Below are 22,409 nucleotides of genomic sequence, written 5' to 3'. Positions count from 1 at the left end.
AACCTAATAATACTGAAATTAGCAAATAAATTTGAAACCATTGTGCCTTCTATCCTATACCCTCCCAGAGGGAAGGAAGAAAAAGGACCAGAGAACAAGCACGCCCTCGGTAAAAGGACCACTTCAATCAGACCCACTGTTCTCACCTCCTATCTCAGGATACAGGTGGCAATGTTTAGAGACATTTTGTTGTCACTAGTGGAGAAGCTAAGTTCCTGCAAACATGTAGGGGAGAGAAGTTAGAAATGTCCTACAATGAACAATTACAACAAGCCTCCTGCAACTATGAATTGTGCCTATGAGACTGAAGTGAACTTTCCTCCTTCCCAGGACAGTATTTTTCAAAGTGTGATCCATGAATCATCTTCATCAGAACATTTAGGAACAGAATAAAGATTGATGATCTCTTTTCAGAACTGTGGAGGCCATTCCATCTACATTTTCAACCATCACTTCACTATTATTCCTCTACGACTCCTAATGACAAAGGAATGCTATCTTGATACGGACAAAAACACTGACTGGTTATTTACATTGTATGTACAGTGCACATACTGGTAGAGGCATGATGCAAATAGACAAGAGGGATCTATATCATCAAAGAAGACTACCATATTTGGAGAAAAATAAGGTTCTATATCCCCCCCTACCACTGTGGGAGGAGCCCATGTTCCCTCAAATGCCCCTATCTCTCTAAATTTACTATTGAAGAAAAAAAGCTTAGCTTCTGCTAATGACTTCTAGTGCTAAGTGCATGAGCACACTAATGCATTTCATCATAATAATTTATTGAGTAAGTACTAATGTCATTCACAATTTACAGCTTAAAATATGAAGCTCAGAATTCAAGCACCTACTCAGAACATTAAAGCAGCTATTGGAAGTTAACGTTTAGTTTTACCCCATTTAATGGAAAGTACACTGCCACTCCAGACTCAAGTCTCCCTATTGTCTTCAAATACTTCATAGGGTATAAACATTGTTAGTGCGAGGAGTGCCAAATGTTTCTTGGCAATCTCCTTTCCTACATGGAAAATGAAGAGATGGAGCACTAGCAGTCATCTTGGGTCAAAATGCAATTTTAAGAATATATTCCTCATCCTAAATACAGAAGAACTTAAAGCTAGAAGTAATCTAATTCTATTATACACTATTCTGATCTAGAAAGTACATTGTAGGTTCTTACTGTATATAGTTCAGTATTATGACATGTAACTGACTCTATACAAGTTATCAATAGCATTATTAATTTAGCCTACAGCATAAAAATCAGTATTTCACTTATAAAGAGACTTTTTGATGCAGGAAAGAAAATTAAACCACATTATTGTATCATTACTTCAAATTTATTTGTAAATTGAGGTACTAATAGTTTCTGTTCTTCTGAAATAAAATTTATTTAGGGAAAGAGTGGTAGTACAAAAGATAGGATACAATTGAACACTCCTACATGTGGTACCCGTATCTCACCATTAAAATATGTAAATGATATATTAAAGGAATTTAAGTTGGAAAAATATTTTTGGTTGCAAATATGTGGTGAATATAGTGAAATATTGCAAATAAAGTTTGGTACATTTATGTGGGGGGAATGAAAAAGAAGATTGCTTATTTTAATTAAGACAACTAAACATGGATTCTTGCACATACAACGCACGTGACCATGATCTATCTTAAATTCTGAAGGAATCATTAAACTGTCTAGCGTGATAACAGAAAAATTTAAAAATAAATGTTTCCTAATGGATATTAGACAACTTTAACGGTTACAAGTTATTACATACAGTGTAAAGCAGGGAAACTGAAAAAAGTGTACGGAATATCACAGGGATAGTTTCAGAAGCATTAAAATATATTTTTAGACCATTGAAAATTTACTAAAATATTTAAAGTTCACTTTTCTTGTATAGATAGATACATGGCACCAGGGATTAATCCCAAGTCTGTACTGTGCAAGGCAAGCACTCACTGACTTGTAATCTCTCTCTGTTCCCTCTAATATTTTTAAGGGGAAAATAGCATCTCCTCCACTGGATTGCATAGTGCAGTTTAAATGCTTAGTACAGTGTCTGGAACTTCTTAATTCCTGAATATATTTTAGCTTCAAAGATTATTCTCTAATAATTACATATTAGAGAATCCTCTATAAAAATTTACAACATGATTAAACTGCTCTTCAAGTGGTGTTACTATTTCAATTAAAAAGCAAAATTTCAGAGATTAAGAATGTTGCCCAAAATAAATATTAAAAGAGATTAACAAGAGGCAGAGTTTCTTCTGGACACCGAGCAAGGCTGAGTCATCTGGAGCACCCAAGAGGGGGTTTGATGAGATCAGCGCCTGTCCAAACAGCACTGGCAGTTGAAAACCCCCACTCTCCATAATTGTGCCATTCTCAGGGCCAGACTCCATTGCACAGATGACCCTAAAAATTAATCTGTTGAGAACTCAAGTATGCAGGGGTTTTTTTGTGACTGAAATCTCCAGGCTTTCACAGTCAGGGATAGGCTATCTCCCCGACCTCCCTGTACTTCTGGAAACTCCAGAAGTCATGCACACTCTCCAAAGTCACCACCCACTTAAAATTTTAACTCTAGCTGTATGACCTTTTTAAAAATTTTGAACACACAAAGCCATGCAGCATCTCAAACTCTACAACACTGATAAACCAGGAATAACACACTAGATTGAATGAGATGTAATGTAGAAGGCACCAAATCTTAGAGATTAACAAAATAGAAAAACAGAAGTCTTAACCTATAACAACATTTTAGTAATCTCATACAAGAACTTAGTGGCTCCATGGTGAGATTTAACAATATTTACTAACTTTCTTCTAAGGAAATATTTTTGATGATCCTTTTAGCAAATTTATAATAAGCAATATAAAATTATTGAGGGCCTGCTGTGGGGGCAGGCTTAAGGAGTGGTTGGGAAATGATGGTGGGAAGATGCAGTGGTGGTGGGATTGGTTTTGGAATATTGAGTATCTGTAACTAAACTGATTATTTAAGGTTATAAAATTTGAAAAAAACAATGTTTCTCAATACCATCCAGATAATAGTATTTTACAAATGAACATTTAACAGTAATATCTTGGTTAAAATGTTAAGGAGTGGTTGGGATAATTAGAGATAATGGTAGTGGGGTTGATTTTGGAATACTGAATATCTGTAAACTGATGATTTAAGGTTATAAAATTTAAATAATGTTGCCCAATACCATCCAGATTAATAGTTTCCAAATGAACATTTAACAGTAATAATTGGGTTATTTTCTAGGATATGCCATCAAAACAACAAAAACTTATTTTTTTTCTGCTTGACTTTTAAAAGTAAAGTAAAGGCCCTCCCGTTGATCATCGATTTGCTTGTGCGGGCCCAGTAACATCTCCATTGGAGACTTTGTTGTTACTGTGTTTGGCATATCGAATACGTCACAGGGAGCTTGCCAGGCTCTGCTGTGCAGGCGAGATACTCTCGGTAGCTTGCCAGGCTCTCTGAGAGGGGCGGAGGAATCCACTTCAGGTTGGCCATGTTGGCTGCATGCAAGGCAAACGCCCTACCGCTGTGGTATCGCTTGACTTTAATTCAGGTAAAATGGTAGATCTTGAGCAGATAGTAGTTCCTGGCTTACTGTCAGTTCTCCCCTGGTAATATTTGCCAAAGACAGTAATAAAGGCAATCAATGGCACAATTATGTGTCATTGGTTATAAAGATCTCCTTAGATTAACATGGCCAAACTAATTTATTCAGTGGAAAGTACTGGCATTACACCATTTGCTTCCAGAATTTGCCAAACAAATGAAAATGGGGAACAGAGAGGGCTCCCTATTATTTCTTGATTCCAAAGAATAATAGAAAATTCTAATAATCTATAACAGAAGTTGGAGTTAAATTCACAACTCATTGATATAGCCATATTATGTTTTGAACACTAGGACTCATTTTCATGCCTTATTAAAATTCCTCTCTAGTACTTTTTTCTTATGTCTCTAAACATGCAAATTTTCATATAAACTTATACATATAAGACAACAGATGTTATTCATGAAGAAAAAATAGACAATGAATGATTTGGGCACATTTTAAATATTTTAACACAGAGCATGTAAGTCAGGCCCTATATTACCTTTACCTGACCATGATGAAAAGCTACTATGTATAAAATCATCCTAAATAAAAAATAGCCTAATAGATTTATTAAGAAATACCAGGTAGAGACAAATAATGGTTTGTATTTGGTTTGATAATGGTTCTTCTATCATGTATTTGGAAGGTATTTTTCTTTAAAGCTTCATATCAAAAAGTTTATCTCCTATATTAGAACATGACAACTAAAACACAAGTATGGTTCTTTGAAGTTTATAGCCTCATGCCATTCCTTCAAGTAGATTTAACAATATCATTTCATGATTCTTCATACTTGAAGTATAGTGTATAAAATACACTTTATTTTTAGTTAACCAGTTTCCTTGAGGCACTTTTAGATTACTAAAAGCCCAATTTTCCCAAATCTGTTACTTTTCATAGTTTAATTCTTTTAAATGAAACTTTGATGTGAAAATGAGTCAACTTTGTACATGCTAAAAAAATAAGGTAGGGGAAGTTAGAGAAAAAATTTCTTCATCCACAACCTACCTTTCAAACTCCATCTTTGATTGTTCTTAGTTCTATTATAATACAAGTTGCCATTCTCTCTGCTGGACAACCCTAACAAATTTTCTATGGAAAATCAAGAATATATTGCCAATATCACTCTGGATAAATTTCCATTGATCATCGATTTGCTCGAGCAGGCCCAGTAATGTCTCCATTGGAGACTTTGTTGTTACTGTGTCTGGCATATCTAATCTCCTAGTTACAGGTGTTAAAAAAAAATAGCTCAATTTTAAAATAGTCCTCCCACTGTTGAATTCTAAACCAACCCATTTATCTGATAAGATCCCCTAACTCTTCTCTCTGAGGGAAAGCAGATTTGCCTACAAAAGTCTTTCTTTGGCTGATTACCTTATCTTACCCTCTTTCTGACTACAAAAGTCTTCCTTGTAGTGTCTACTTTCAGATAGTATGCTGCCTGATGCAAGCATTTTTAAAGCTAATTTGGACACTATATTTAGTCTAATGAATTTTGTTATATACTAATTCACCAATATGTCTTCCATACTAATTCTACATGTGCATGCACAGACGAGTGACTGCTAAAAATTGCAATCTGCTTAATTATAAAATGTCTAAAATTATAAACCAGACAGTCACCCTATTCTAAAATATTCACTAGGAACATTACTAGAGAATTTAGTGGACTGTTTACCATCCATGTTATTGTTCTTCTGAGACAAAGATAATTTTACTGTATCTATTTTCTTTCAATAATCTTATAACAATAATTTTATTCTGCAAAATTTTAAGTACTTGATTATTGCAGGTAAATGATTCAATAACACTGCTCCTTGAACAGTAAAACTGACTGATGACATTATTTCATCATTCCCATAAAGAAAAATTTAGGTTTTGAATGAAGGTAAATTCTTGAGGTACTATATCTAGATTTTATTTTTATACTATAATAAAAATTAAGATACATTTTACTGTCTTCTCTACGCCAGGTTATGTGGGATAGGTGATAGAGTAATTCTGTTTGTGGAACTCTAGTCTCTTGGAAAAACCAAAGCAATAATATGACAGGAACATGGCTATCAAAATTCACAATAACACCTTCTAAGTGAAGCAAAGTATACACTGCAAATCATCTAACAATCAATAGCAACAGAGGCTTGTGGCTAAATCATACCAAAATCAATAACCTCTCTACGTATCAGGGAAAGACTTTCATCATGGACAGTTTTACAGAGAGTTAAACATTCCCAACATTGGCTGTTTGAATATAAAGATTATGAAATAGTTCTGGAATAGTACACAGAGACGTTTCCATTTGTTTTGAAAGTCCGGTTAGATTAGTATTTGGCACTTTCCATGACCAGCAGATATTTCTAAACCTGTGATTGATAAATGAGAATCTCCTCCTCATCCTAATTCCTTCTTTATAGTTGTGGCTGTGAGTGGTCATGTGACCTTTCATGAGCATGAGAAAATGACTACCTGATTATATCTTAGTAATCACTGCAATTTGCTTAGAATCTCAAGTATTTTAAACAGGTGTGTCTTATAATGCCTGCATATGATTAAGGAGCTAATGAAATCTCTGACCATAGGCAATGACTTTTGAGTTTAATATAGAGTGTCCCAAACCAAGTTAGCCTCTGTATCATTTATTATTTTATGGTCATGCTAACCTGAAATGCTTGCCTGTCCTCCTAATGTACAAAATTTGAAACAACTATTCAATGTTGGGCTGGAGCGATAGCACAGCGGGTAGGGCGTTCGCCTTACACGCGGCCAACATGGCCGACCCGAGTTCGATTCCTCCGCCCCTCTCGGAGAGCCCGGCAAGCTACTGAGAGTATTCGATATGCCAGACACAGTAACAACAAGGTCTCCAATGGAGACGTTACTGGGCCCGCTCGAGCAAATCGACGATCAACGGGAGGGCCTTTACTTTACCTTTTATTCAATGTTAGCCAAAGGCCTCAACTCCTTGCTAAGTTTTTCTCTTGTATAATACTGTCCACCTCAATCAGGTTATTTCTTACTTTACTGACACTATTCTCACCTATAAGTTAACTGGCATGTTGAAAATAAATTTTTCAGGAGTAAGGATTTACATAGTTTTCTCCCTAGCATATAGCTCTGTATTCACCAAGTACCTCTTACTAATTCTGCTGAATCTCAAAATCAAATCTCTGCAAAATAATTTTGAATTTTATAGATCTAGTGAGGTCTAACCTATTCATTCCCTAAAAGAAATGGACACTTTTTAATATAAGATAAAATAACATAATTATAATTGCATAGAATAAAAATAATTTTCCAAATACAAACTATCATAAATTACATTTCTCTTCATGTCAATTCATATCTCATTTTTGAAGTGGTTCAGACTTAGCAGGTTAATCAAATATCATTCATTTAGAGAAAACGACTCACTTTCATTAACCAAGTAACAGTAAATAAGACAGATATGCCACAGAATTTCTAAAACCAAGTTTGGACTAAAGAGTTTCCCCCACAAGGAATCTCTTCAAAAATATGAAGTAATAGAAATTTAAAGCAGGGTAACTTTAGGAAATACTCTTAAAATCATCTCTCATCTTTAAAAAAAAAATCTTATTTAAAATGAGAAAACAAAGACCCAAGATCAAGAAGTTACTTTGCAAAACCTCAATTATTCAATATATGAATATGAAAACCACAATGTAATTTTAATTGTAGTTCATTGTTTTTTATATAGCACAATGTATATATGTAGTTTAGTTATAATTTTGTACAAAATGGATTGACTAGCACTGGACACCACCATACATAAAACATGCACATGAGGATAAACAAGTGCATGCATACTGCATTCCATGATAGACTCTCTAAATTGGCACAAGTGCACAACACAACTGTTCTTAACTCACGAAATTTCAAGATGATTTTTTCCAATGATTAGTTTGTAAAATATAAGCATTTCTTACCTGGCAGCTGTATGAGGGACTGATAAAAAACATTAAAAACTTGAGCTATGATTAGACATCAGATGTTTCTCTGAAACTAATTTTTGCTTCTTCCTATGTTTCAGTGGTGTCTAGCAATTTTAGTAAAAAGGCAGACCAGAGACGAATCACACAGCTTATTAAGACTTTGTCACTGTTACCCACATTGCAGTGTTAACTGCAGGTAATTATTACTAAAATATTCTTATTAGATTTTTTTAAGCTCTGCTTTACCATTATAAGTCATTTATTTAGGTTAGAAAGCATAAGTGGGAAGTTGCTACATTATCCCATCTTTGACATTTTAACAAATGAAGGTACAATATTAACTTTTGTGCTGCAAAAGTGAATTATCTTAGTTGTGGATTGAAGAGTTAAACAAAGTTATTAAGATTTTCTTAAACCATCCAACTCAACTACCCATACAGCACTATTTAGAAATATGTATTTCAAAATAAAAATGCTACCCTCTTAATATAGTTAATAAATCCCCATGAATCTACAACAAGATGTTTTCAATCCCATCCCCTGACAATATGATGTCAACCCTCCTTTAAAAACACCCATCCTGATGCCTTAGCATCTGTTAAAGATTTAACCACCTCCATGAACTTCCTCTGCCCTTTTATATAAAAGCTCACATCTTGACAGTTTTAATAGGTACCCAGGAAAGAACAAGAAGAGTGGGGGAGAAATGCTCATTCCAGTTGATCTTTTCCTTCTAAATACTAAGGCACATAAAAGAATTAATCAGTAATAATAGAAACCCAAATGAAACAGAACAGCAGTTTTTCACAGCTCTGAACTACTATAAGAAATTCTAAAAAACAGTGTTATGACATGCAACACACACACACACACAGAAAATTTGGTCATTACTCCTTGAAATGTATTTAAAATAAATAATTTAGTATTTGCATTATCAAGATTGTATTTGTTTACATCAAAACCAAGTCGTTGTTCATGCTGATGTATCTGTTTCTTTAGTTTTGTCCCATAGCTTTGGAAAAGCAGACTGATTCTGGAGCAAACATCAATAAAATGTATTCTGTGATCTTGAAATCATTTGAAGAAGAATCCAAATATTCTCCTAACTAGCCTTTCCTAGAGAAGCCCACCAAAGGATGACAGAATGGATTCATTCCACATTTGCAATGACTTTCAGTCCCAATGGGAAGAAAGACTGAGAAATAAAGAAATTAAAACACCACTTTCACTTAGCAAGTTTGGATAATGCATGAAGAGTGTTATTTCTCTTGTGGAACTGTCATTAAAGAGGAGCAAACTGGGTGCTTTGCTCAACTTGGTTAATAACAATAAAGATGAGTTCAGTAGCTATATCTTTACTTCCTTGAAACCCCATCCCTCCCCCACCCCCTGCTTTCAGAATTAATCTTTACAATGAGACAGATTAGATTAGAAAGCAAAGTTACTCACCATGGAGGAATCACTGCTTCCACTCCCGAGCGGAGCTCCCTCAGCACAGGTTGGGAGGTGGGTAGAAAGTTGACTAGCCCTGCCCCCATCTATGACATCACAATCTACCTCATAAAAGGTAGTGAAAGTGCTCTGAACTCCTGTCTGATTTCCGAGAGATACAGAAAAGAGAGAGTGAGAGAGAGAGCAAGAGAAAAAAATAAAAAAAAAAAACGTACCCTACTGGGAAGGGGCAATCGGGAGAAAGAGGCATCGAAAGAATATGGTGTTGAAAGAGATAATGAGTAGGCCTCCGTGATATTAAGCAGCTTGGCCATTTGATTCCTCATTGGTTCTCTTGAACTGGATAAATGGACCATCTGGGAGAAAGGAGGATGAAAACTTGCCAAGCATTGTAGGGGACAATTGCAGCAAATGTCATAAGGGGATGAGTCTGATATTTAAAGCATTGTAGATCACCAAGAGAGAAAGCAAGGGCGCAGCTCTTATAGCCTGGAACAGTATAGTATGTGGGATCTCAGATGCCTTTTTTGAAAGTTCCATGGCCCTGCTGTGTGACCATCATCAAACCCTCTGCACATCTGACCAATACATGGTACTAAAGGGATACTTACCTCTTGCAGTGGGATTACTGAAGAATATTAGTGCATTCATTGTTTCTAGAACTGCTCTTCTTCCATTGTGCATTCAAGGGGTGGGTTGTGTGACAGACAGTTAAAAAGATATACCTCTTATGCCTATTTATATATTATGTGTATCTAAATTGTATCTTCTACATAATAAGCTACTGAGGATATTGGCTGTTTTTCTGTGTGTATACCAATATATGTATATATATACACACACAATGTATATGAGGGTTGTTAGAGTCTGTATTTAAAATTGAAGTAAAATCAAGTGGTAAGATTTCTACAATCAAAAGGTTGCCTTCCAAGTCACAATTGACCTTTAGTGGCTCAGCAATGCTACCTTACTCAACCTTTTTGTTAGGTGTGATTGTTTTATAGTCATAGCATTATAACTTTGTTTAACTCTTCGTCTAGTTACTTTGAGAAATCAGGAAAGTAGTATAGAACCAATTTTTCTTTTAAATGAAATTGTAGATTAAAATTACTAACTAAAAGTTTATATATATATATTAAGGCAAGACAAAAGGAAGAGTGATAATGAGAGCAGATGTCCTGAATCCATATGGTAGCCAAATATTACTCTACCCAATGGACCACATAAAAAGTGACACCATCTCTTTGTTCACAGTTAACTATTCTAACTTCCAAGCTTGCAAGAACATCATGACAATCACAGCATTATAAAGAAGTAAAGCTTGCTCTGTTTGGAAATAAATAAAATTCTTAGTTGGGATATTCTTTGCCTTAAACCAATAAATTATTTCTAATCTTAATGATCCTAATTCATTAAATGTTTAAGTTTATTGATCACGTTTCAAAATTAAGCAAAATTGGAAGATTCGGTAGCATTTTGATATAAAAAGACCACTGATTTTTTTAAAGAATCTAGATTTGGCACAACACTTCCTTCTATAATTCCAAAACAATGATTAAAGACTAAAAATGTAAGTTGTGACTCACATGTATGACCATGAGTTCAATTACTGTTACCACAGAGACACAGTGTTAGAGACAACAGAAAAATATCTGACATTTAAGAAAATTTCTGTTTTTCCTATTTTTTTTGTTTTCCATATGCTTGATATGTTATTCTATTTCCACATTGAATAATTTTAATTGCGTGAAATTTCACACTTAATGGTGAGAGGCAGTCTAAATTTGTTCAATATTTACATATTGTATCATTCACTGGTTGGCTTATTCTTGCTTTTTTGTGATGTAATAAATCCCAGTTAGTCCCTGACATTTTCATTGTAGGGAATATATTCTTCATTTGTCAGAATTTCTAGTTTTGAAATGATTACTATGTATTAGAAGCTTATTTGGGTCATCACACCTCTCATGAAAAATCTTAGCGATTTTAAGATTAAAATAGATTGTCCATTCTTCTGATGAACATATGAAGATTTTTACTGATTGACAATGGTGCCTTCTGTCAAAAGTATTGGATCAGAATAAAGGGATGATAAACACTTGCTAAATAATGATATACAACAAATTGGATTCAGCTTATAATTAATCTAAGGTATTTCTTATTTTCTATTGTTTATTTAGAAATGGAGCATGCTTCAGGAACCCAATGCAAAACTAGGCTGCATCAAAAAGGATGCAGAGTGGCGAACTGTGCTGATTATTTTAGGAGAACTTAGTAGGATTGATTGTGATAATGTCTTTAGTTATATTAGTTAAAACTTTCTTTGACAAGTAATGCAATAGCCAACATCAGATCATTTCTAAATCCTCTTAGGATCTAGTATTCTGTCTCCTGACAACCTTCACAAAAACTGTCTTGCTGAAATAATGAATCTGATGCATACTTCCATGATGCCACAAATAATGAATGCATTATCTTATGAAGACAAAGTATGAAGTGATTTTAAGATGTTGAAACCCCAATATTTAAATCATAATTATATCAGTCAGATCAAGTAGATACTAGGCTGGTTTCATTTTTTTTGTTTCCTTACTAAAATTATTTTGAAAAATGAACTTCTTAAAACTGGATTGATCAACAAGTCATTTGGAAGTATTTCTACGTTCCAAAAGAAAAAAACTGTGGATATATTTCCAAAGTAGGTCGTCATAAAACAGATGATGAAGCATTGGCAAGATATTTGACCAAATATTATTATTGAAGAAATGCCTCAGCAAGAGGTGGTACAATTAATTTAGATAGCAACAGATTCGAATCAGGAATTCCTTGATAAAAAGATCCTATTTTGAGTTTGACTTATGATAGAACTTCACATTAATGTGAATGTTGGACTGAAAAGAGTATGATTCTTAAGATATGAGACTTGACTGGAACTTCTCCAGGATATTATTAGTTTCAAAACAGATTTGCAAAAGCAAACAGATGAAAGAGGTCAAGAAGCAGGTTGTGCAGATTTGACAGAACATCTAGACAGAGTTTCAATCAATTTAATTATCAGCAAGATAGCTAAAAGGTAAAAGTATTTAGACAAAAGGAATAAAGATATAGTATTGATGATGAAAAGCCAAGATAAAAGTTTGAGAAGGCAAAAGCATGTTTTAGGAAAGTAGGATAGGAAAAAATATTTGAAATATAGTTATTTCCCAAAAGGAAAGTGGCTATTCGAGATAGAGTAAGACAATGCATAAGCAATAAAAGAAATCAGAACTAAGAAAATTCCACATTGTCCATCCAGAAGTTTCCTATTTGTAAGACACATGAGAAATAATGTGGCACATATATCTTGTCTAACAGCTATGATCAAAAGCTATTTTATAAATCATTTAAATTAGGCTGGAGAAAGCATTTGACAAAATCTGTAGGGACAATGTAGATGATAGTAAGTTAAACACACATTTTTATTTCTAGAATGTAGTAAATCACAAAAAAAACACTGAATGTACAGAGATAGCCAATAACACACTGCTATTCTAGCTGGGAAAGCTAAACAGTAAACTAAAAAAACAAATGGGAAAAAAGATACAATAGACCACTACAATAAAAGCACAATGGACAGAAAAATTATCCCTTTCATGGCAGTCACTTTCTATTAGGCACAAAGAACTTTGAATGCCCTCATCCAACCAGTATTTAGCACCGTGTCTTTTACATAGTTGGAACACAATAGAAATGTTGGATTCGATGAATTAGAAAACAATTTTATGTGAACAAGTAAATGAAACTCTTTGAAGCTCTGTTCATTGCTTCACTGAAAATCTGAAACACACGGTACTTATCACTGAATTCAAAATTCTGTCAGTTTTTCTTTGGGGTTTCTTTATGTATTGAATTGCACTTTGGGTTATGTGAGGAAATATGAAATTGTGCAAAATCAATAATAAAATGTACAGATATTTTAATATTTCTGTAAACGTGTATTTTAATAATCTACTTGTTCACATTTTCACTTTTTCTTCAACTTCCTTCAGTCTTGGAATTCTTGGGATATGTCCAAGTACGAACAAGAAAAAAAAAATCACAATTCATTCAGGTAACCAATTCAACATAATGTGTTTCTTGACTAGATCTAATTAATTCAAGTGTATCCAGGAAAACCAGAAAGCAGAACTGAATTATAGATGTTGTTTCTAAATAAAGTTACTCACTCAACAGTTTGGCTTCCCATGGCTATTGGGTTTAATTGAAGGGAACATCTGGGCCTATTCTTACATAACCCAAAAATAGATTAAAATGAGGAGTTCTAAGGTACTATTACAATTATTTAAAATGTATCAATAAAGATCATCTTATAAAAATCAGTTATCACATATATACACTGTCTCACAGCAAAATTCTATAATCTAATACTTCATAAATAGGCCTACCTATGTTTTTCACAGATATCAAAAGACATATGCAATGATTACCCCTCATCAGGTTTCTCAACATTTTACTAAAGAATTAATCTAGGGAAATAGATAGATAGTACAGTGGGTAGGGCAATACTCTTACATTGGGCAATTGATCCTTGGCACTCCGTATGGTTCCTTCAAGACACAGCCAGGAATAAAACCTGAGTAACACTAGTTACTTCCCCATGACCAAAATAATAACAGTAACAATAACTTAAATGTAAGGCAGTAATTACTCATATGTTAAAATATCTGGGCAGACAGCCTCACATGCTTGGGGGAAAGGCAGCGGGGACGGAGAAGGGACCACCAAGTAAAGGATGCTTGGAGGGCTTGCTTGGGATGGGAGATGTGTGCTGAAAGTAGCCTCTGGACTGAACACACAGCCACTTAGAACTGTATTGCAAACCATGACACCCAAAAGAAGAGAGAGTAAAAGGGAATGTGCCTGCCACAGAGGCAGGGGAAGAGATGGGATGGGAGGTGGGGGGAGGGATACTGGGAACATTCCTGGTAGAGAATGGGCTCTGGTGGAGGGGTGGGTGTGACTGAAATGCAATCACAAAAGTTTGCAACTCTGTAAAAACTTTAAAATAGAGGCTGGAGCAATAGCAGAGTGGTTAGGGCATTTGCCTTGCATGCAGCCGACCTGGGTTTATTGCCAGCATCTCCTATGGTCCCCTAAGCACTGCTAGGAATAATTCCTGAGTGTATGAGCCACAATTAACCCTTGTGCATCACCGGGTGTGACCCCAAAAAGCAAAAAATAAATAAAAGCGTTAAAAATAAATAAAATACAGGGGCAGAGAAGCATTATGAAGAGTAAGGCAGTTACGTGCCTTGCATGCAGTGCTAACCCCTGAGCATCACCAACAGTGATCTATAACTTAGCAACAAGTCAAAAGAAGCCCTGATCACAACTGAGTGTGCCCCCAAATCTGAAGTAAAAGGGCATACAAAGACAGTACAGTGGGCAGGGGTTTTGTCTTGCATGCAGCAGTGCTCGATTTGACAGCCCAAACAGTTTATGGTCCCCCAAGCCACGTCAGGAGTAAGCCCTGACCACTATCAACTGTGGCCCCCAATTGGAAATAAGTAAATAATATTTCTCTTTTTAAATTAGAGGCTTTCAAAAATCTAAACTTCTGAGACTCAAAGTTCACTGATTGACAGATCACATAACTGACATTTCTGAGGCAGACACTCTTCTTAAATTCATTACTCCATCTGCTCTTACATGCAATAATACTTTCCACAAAAATGACACTCAGCCCACAAGTTCAGGTGAGAAAATCAAATATAATTATCCACTCAGTAGTACCAAGCGAGACCAATTTGTGTTGCCAGAAAAGAATAGTTACTGATTTAATTCAACTTGTAGCTTCATCGCAAGTCTTTGTTTTCTGATGTTGAGTGAAAGCACTGAAATATAATCTACACAAAAACAATTTATTATAATAACTGACTGGTTTCATTTTATCAGTGAATCATTAATTTTTCAGTGAACAGAATTGATCATATTGATGAGTTAGGATGACTGTAATAGTATTTGTAAGTAAAGAGTCGCAGCACAGTATCAGCCTACTTTGCACAAAGCTATTTGCATTCAGGGACACAGCATATATAGGTGTCATCTGACATATGCAAAGCTTCCTATAATACCTAACACCCAAGGAGATTTTGTTCTGGAAAAAATATTAATTTTCCATTTCTTGCAAAAATAATAGCTTTGAGTTGCTTAAATGTCATTTTTATTATACTAGGAGAATAAATTTGCACTGAAAACCCACTTTAAGGGTTATTTCTTTCAGAAAGTTTGCATAATTTAGATGTCAAAAATCAATAACCATGTAGTACTTATATAAATGTAAAGAAAGCTGATGCAGAAATCAGAATTTATAAGTTATAGTTTTGCTATCATGACAGATTAGAAGAGGTAGATTTGGAGTGAGAGACAATCATGCATCAACCCATCTTACTAACAATGAATGTGCAAAGACTTACTGCCATTTTTCTCAATGGTACTTATTTAATTTTATTATTATTACAAAACTATTTTCCTTATACTTTCCATCAAGGTTTATAATCTGGTTTGCCTTAATTCTCTCCAATCAAAATCCTTTTACTTTACGTAGATCAGGCAAATTCCTCTGACTTCAGTTATGTAAATCTAAACTGACCTTCTTAAATCTATTTTTCAAAGTTCTAGAAAAATTCCCTAAAGCTGTTGTGAATTGCCTTAACACAAACCTCCTTGTTCAGATGAAGTAAGAAAGGCTTTCCAAACTCAAAATTAAATAGATAGCAATTTATATTTCCCCATTAATACTACACTTTGATCAGTGGAGATAACCCAGGATTTATCATAGATAAACTCAGGAGATTACAAAAAGTGCACAAAACTAGGTACAATGTTTTATTCAGTGACTTTGATCTAGCATTATGAAATAGTAACTCTCTTCTCTTTAAATAGAGAAAATACACTTGTCAAGTTATAATTCTCTCAGAAAACTATAGGTCTTTATATATATATACACGTATATATACATACATATACATATGAGTATATGCAATATGCATATGTATGTACATATATTTGTATATAAGCAGTTGTACAATAAAATCCCACATAACTTCCACTAAACTGTGCTGAATCATATATGTCAATTACCAACCACTAATTCAATTTTTGGCTACGGATGGTAGATTACTCATCCCTCAAAAATAGAGATTTAGTTGATTAACCTGAGGACTTAAGTAACTAATTTTTCTTACTTTCAAACTGTTCCCTTGTTATTTTCATATGAAAGATGACATGCAAGGAAGTCTATTAAAACTTGTTTCATGTGGAGGTAGCTAAAAGTTATATCAAAGCTCCTCCATCTCAAGTTCCTATCCTGAGAAGAGTTATTTACTGACTTAATTGTTATACTGTGACTCCTGTTGTATTTGAACAGTTTTTTAAAAAGTGAAATTATTTGATCAAAATGCTTAATGTTCAGCATTCTTCATACTAAAATTCCATATTATTTTCAGTATCATTAAAATTATTATCTCAGGTATGAGTCTTTGAGTAACTAAACAAAGCTTACAGAATAGTTTTTATATTTTTGAATTCATTTATATATCTATATTTACACATGATAAACTCTGACCCTAAGTAAGTGAAAATTAATTTAAAATATGACATGCACATATAAAGATAATTTACTTATATGGCATTGGAGTTCATTTATATTGAAAATATGATTATATACTTTGAAAAACTTTAGCTCAGTTTTTATCCATTGTTCTTCCAGGAGAATGATGTCAGGTTGAAAGGATATCATATGCACTAAATTTGCTTATGATGTGATATAGTTTATCTCTTTTTATTGTTCTCTGCTCCCGTGCCTTTTTCTTTGTACCCTTCTTTCCTTTCTTTATTCTTTAGTTTTTCAATAGTTTTTTTTTCCAAGACAAATCATATGAAGTGATTTGAAGAGGTTAAACACTATAATAACCCTCTAAGTCAGCTGATACGCTATTGGCCTTTTAACTTCTTGGCTTCTGCTTCTTCTACTTCCACTTTAACATTTCTATCACCCTGTTCAATTTTTAGTTTCTTCTTTTTCTCCTTATTCCCTCAATATCCAGATTGTGCTGAACTGAATCACATGCTCATATACTCTTGATAATTTAATAAGAATGACACCTTTTGGCTTTGGGAAAAGGCTTAATCCAATGACTTTAAAAAATGAATTGTCTGCCAGAAAACTTATGGTGCTCTTAGACAGCAAGTGTGTCAAAATGCATTTGCAGTCAGATATCTTGGACTGTTTTATCATGACTTCCCCATCAAGAATTTTTGCACTGCTGTACTCAGTTATATGTTGCATTTTTCTGTTTCACTGTTAAAGACAAAAGCTGTTCAACAGAAAAGATCTTTTCCAGTTTCTACACAAGCAATCTCATGACCATACATAAGCATGGCATGCATTGAGAACATGTATATTGTGTTTCACATATATTTCCATGCCAGCATAAGATTAAAAACATGACTCTCAGTTTTGAAATCCAAAGTTTTTTCTTTGAAAAATGGAAATTATTAAAATCTTTCCATATGACTAGAAAATTGAACTTCGAACAATTGACTTTCTAGAACTTCCCAAAATATTGGAGAATAAGCCTCAACTTTAAATCCCCCATGTATAATAAACACATAGGAGAAAAGGAAGAAAATTTTTTATTGCAGCAGAGTAACCAGAATACTAGTTACTAAGCAGAATAACTGAACTAGAGTTGCAGCTTCTTGAAATATACCCACTTTTTCATTGCAATAAAGGGAGCCTAATGTATGGGTGCACTTTCTTGGCAAAATCATTGAAAAGTTTGTGTGGATGGGGTCTCACATTCGTGACTCTTTCAGAACTTTGAAGGAAGTCATTTGTGACTATTTTGAAAAACAAACTTTTATTTTTTTTTCATTCATCATAAGTGAAGGAAGATGAAGAATAAGATGGAGGCAGAAGTGGCAAAGACAACAAACTATAGATGCAGAAATGATACAAAGTAGCAATCAAGCTTGGACAGAATCATGAGGAGGCCAAGAACAAATCCGTAACTGAGCAATAAATAGCAAACCTTTATAATGCATTTGACTCCGGATTATTATAAAGTGGTAAACATTCCTCTAAAACAAGCCTTCTCCCATGCAAGGATTTATGAACTCTGCCAGCAAGACTCAAAGACAGGCTTCTTGATGGTGTTTTCAATCACAAACACCACAACAAATGCCAACAATGCAAGTGATAAAAGCCAGTGATGATTCGGGCTACATCTAAATGAAGCAAAGACAATGGAAGCAGTGACAAACAATGGGTACTGAGAGGATGATGAAGAGCATCTCTGCCAATAAAATACCACCCAGGTGAGGCTGTGGAATTGGAGATCCACAGAAGATGCTTTGCGCATCCATGTAAATAATAAGACTTAGAAAGTAACATGAAAGCACACAGGGCAAGCTAAACAGCAAGCACTTGGTTCCACAGGTACTATATACAGATGAACATGAAAGCTGAATGGTATGGAGAACTATACCATTGAGGCTGAAGATAAGAAAGGAAGCAAAGGAGTTGCAATGTTTTGATCGCTTCTTGGCAGAGAATTACCGACTTGGCAGAAAGGACACATTGCAAGACAGACTGCTCTTGGTTGCTGAAGAATGTTGAAGCAGGATTGTTTTGGAAATGCAAAGAGGTGGCTGCTTTGGGAAGAGGCATGAGTAGCCAATTTACTAGGCTTCAGGTGGAACTGCATGGAATGGGCTTTCCAGATGGTGTTTCCATGCAAGCCAGATCAGCTCTTTTCCCAGCTAGGAATTCTGTAAGCCAAATAGTATCAGAACTGAAATCTGTGGGTTCAAGAATGATTTCTGCATAAATTTTTACCAAATAAACTCCAGAATTTTTAAAAAATGACTCGAAGGAAGGATTGAGCATAATGACCAGTCTGATTTTCACACACATATTACTATGATGACAATATTATATTCCTGCCAATGCCACATTTTAAATGATAGCATTCTGGTTGACTGGGAAAAGAACTAAAGGTGGCAGAGCCACACTTTAGAATTTGCAAATACTTAACGATAAATGGTATCTTGTGTTGAAAGAAGCAGACTGAGGTAGGAAAAGAAGCAAAGGTGAAGAACCTCAACACATACAGTTGGAAATCTTGCCAAGAAATTGACAATTCTAAATATTCATTGAATGTATTTCTTTACATTTGATGAAAATGAGCCAGAAATTCGTAGTTTTATGAGAAGGGAATACTGAAGTGATTGGGCATGGCATACATTAAAATTGTTAGTGTCTGACAGCTATGTTAGTTTTGGCAACAGCACATCAATCTGTATTAAATTTGAACATTGTCTGAGTTTCAAGGGTTACTGATAACCTAGTATGCATTGGAACCTGATGAATGAATTCCTATTGTTTTCACCATCTCTAGCATGTGAACATAATCCACATATAGAGAGGCTGGCTCCTGAACAGAAAATGAAAATTACTAGGACTAACAAAGGGAAGGAGATTCGCAATGAGTAAATATACAAAAGCCCAAAATAATTATAATAGTCACAGCTTGGCAATGAGTTTCCAGACTATGAAATTAGTTTTCTTGTGAAGAATGGAGATTTTACAAGGCTAGTATAAACACAGGGTAATTGGAAAATCAAATTGTTCTTTGTGAGTTATTGTAAGGTCTAGAATAATGGTGGTAACATTTACTTATAAAAAGAAAACTCCCTATGAATCACTAGCTTGGTGCTTTTATCAGTACTGTTGCCAAGAATGCTTGCCTTGAAAGTACAACAGTGAAAACTTTAATTGTGAAATCCAAGTCCCAGCTTACCCCTGACACAATGAGTTCTCCTCCCAGATTCTGTACTTCTGCCTTCACCTTGCTGCAGATATTAAGTTGATGGCAATACAAGGCAATTCGTTGAAGGTAAGCTAATAAATCCTGCTTACATGCTGAATCAGGACACTATAAGACATTTTAAAAATGACATCAATTAGAAAGCGGTCTTCAGTTTCTAATACTTGCTATACAAAGTTGTGAGAAAAGAAAAACATTTTCAATGTCATATATCTCAATTACATCCATTTAACACAAAATTATTTTGGGTCCTTGAGCCACACCCCGCAGTGCTCAGACAGGGGTTTCTCCTGGCTCTGCACTCAGGAATCATACATAGTGAGCCAGACAACATGTGGGATGCCAACGATTGAACTCTGCTCCACCATGTGCATTGCAAGTGTTCTACCCACTGTACTATTTCTATGGCCCTTGACATAAATTTTTTATAGTATATTTTAAGAAGGAAGGCACACAGTAGAAGGTTTAGAATGATTAGCACTATTTTGATAAAAATATTGTAGCAATGTTGAATAGTGAAGACTTTTGGGCTAATTTGTACATGTTCACATTTGGTACATGTTTGTACATAATTTGTACATGTTGACAATTATCAATTTGTCAATGTAAACCTATAAGAAATAAGTATCTCCGGTTAAAACTCAAGTATCTTTAGAGCAAGTATATGAGAGAGACATTTCTAATACAGTGAAAATTTCCTTCATATTCAAGGGGATTTTTTTTATAAATATTGTGAAACAAGTGGTTTTGACATAACCATTTATTGAACGTTCACAGTATTTTTAACAGTTGTCATCTAAGTTGTTAAAAAAATTAATATTCTACAAAAATTTTCCCTAATGGCCAACTGAACTCATGTTAATAGCAACTTGAATAAGAGGTACCAAATTATTAGATATCAATTGGAAATTTCTGTACAACAATCTACCGTAACATATTATAGCTTTAATGCAGTTAGTTTGAATAAAAAAAAACATTGTGTTTTGTTTGAGTTTCTAATATATGTATCAGTCCAAAAATATATTACATTTTAAGTTTTTATATTTACAAATGAATTAGCAATATATGAATTTCCTTTCAATTAGCCTCTAAAAAGAGCACTAAATATGAGAAAAAATTAAAATAGAATAAATTTGAAACCATTGAAAATGAGCTTTTAAGAGTAGCAGCAGTGGGGGTGGAGTGATAGTACAGTGGGTAGGGCATTTGACTTGCACGCGGTGATCTGGGGTTCAATTCCCAGCATCCCATATGATACCCTGAGCACCAGCAGGAGTGATTCCTGAGTGAACAGCCTTCCATGGCAGTGATAGGACAACCTAAAACATTCCTGAGATATCAATGACACTTGCTACCTTGTAATTGAAATACATTTCTATTGCAAACAAAACTTCAACTCAAGCTTCTCTATGCTATCCCAGTGTTCTGGCACAATTTCACATTTATAAAGGACAGATAATTATCAGTTTGTCTATGTAAACCTATAAGAAATAAGTATCACCGGTTAAAACTCAAGTATCTTTAGAACAAGTATATGAGAGAGACATTTCTAATACAGTGAAAATTTCCTTCAAATTCAAGGGGATTTTTTTCATAAATATTGTGAAACAAGTGGTTTTGACATAACCATTTATGGAATAGTTGACGACAGGGTCTCTTTTATATATAACACTACTGTGGTTTTTATTTTCATTAATTGCATTTATCAAGAAAGAATCCCACAGAGAATGTTTTTAGCTTTCTGCAAGTACTTAATATTGTAATATTTATCCTACTCCAGAGACTCATACTCTGAAAGAAATTAACTTTAAAATGATATCTCCCCAGAGAGCTGACAATGCTTTTGATACAAATACCTTGCAGCAAATTAAACTAGAAGTTCTATCTCCATGGAACAGTAATTAAAAATGTAACAGTCCATAAAAAAGGGCACGTTGCATGCATATCTCAAATCTTCATAAAAATATTTTCAAAGTAAAGGCAATCAATCCACCCCTTGGTAATACTCATTCTATTCTATTATTTAAACTTAACATTTAAACATACATAAAATCATGATGAAACAAGAAAAATTTTAGTGATTGGATAAATAGTACAGTGGGTAGGGATTTTTGCCTTGCATGCAGTTATCCCAGGTTCAATCCCTAGCATCCCATCTGGTCCCCCAAGCAATACCAGGAATAATTTCTGAGGGCAGAACCAGGAGTAACCCCTGAGCATTGCTGACTGTACCTCAAAAACAAAACAAAAAGAAAAGAAAAAAAGTAAAATAACCTTTATACCACAGGTGGAAAAAGGTACAAATTTTGAGAAACAACCATTCCATTTAGATATCTGCAAAAATTAAAAGTTGCTTCACATATGACTCTACAAGGAGTTTGTTTAGCCTTCATCTGTTTATTTCAAAAAGTCATCATCATTGGGACCAAGGAACGGTGCAATGAGTAAGGAGATTGCCTTACATGCAGCCAACCTGGGCTCAATTCCTGGCACACATATG

General features: G+C 34.4%; 1 protein-coding gene across 4 annotated transcripts in view; it reads right to left on the bottom strand.

The window, feature by feature from the left end:
- CTNNA2 (catenin alpha 2) overlaps positions 1-22,409 on the bottom strand; it is a 1,325,246-nt gene that overhangs the window by 21,960 nt on the left and 1,280,877 nt on the right. For 2 of the 4 annotated variants that reach the window (XM_056119733.1, XM_056119735.1), the window contains exons 17-18: positions 19,883-20,017; positions 9,036-9,179 (exon numbers count right to left, since the gene is read on the bottom strand). In XM_056119733.1, coding sequence (XP_055975708.1) covers positions 9,036-9,179; positions 19,883-20,017 — 279 coding nt within the window. The remainder of the gene's footprint in view (positions 1-9,035; positions 9,180-19,882; positions 20,018-22,409) is intronic. The other 2 variants (XM_056119745.1, XM_056119753.1) reach the window with 1 other exon arrangement.

Source organism: Sorex fumeus, unplaced genomic scaffold (genome assembly GCF_029834395.1).
Source record: "Sorex fumeus unplaced genomic scaffold, SorFum_2.1 ptg000003l, whole genome shotgun sequence".
NCBI classification, from domain to species: Eukaryota; Metazoa; Chordata; class Mammalia; order Eulipotyphla; family Soricidae; genus Sorex; species Sorex fumeus.
This window is presented reverse-complemented; position numbering and strand designations above follow the sequence as displayed.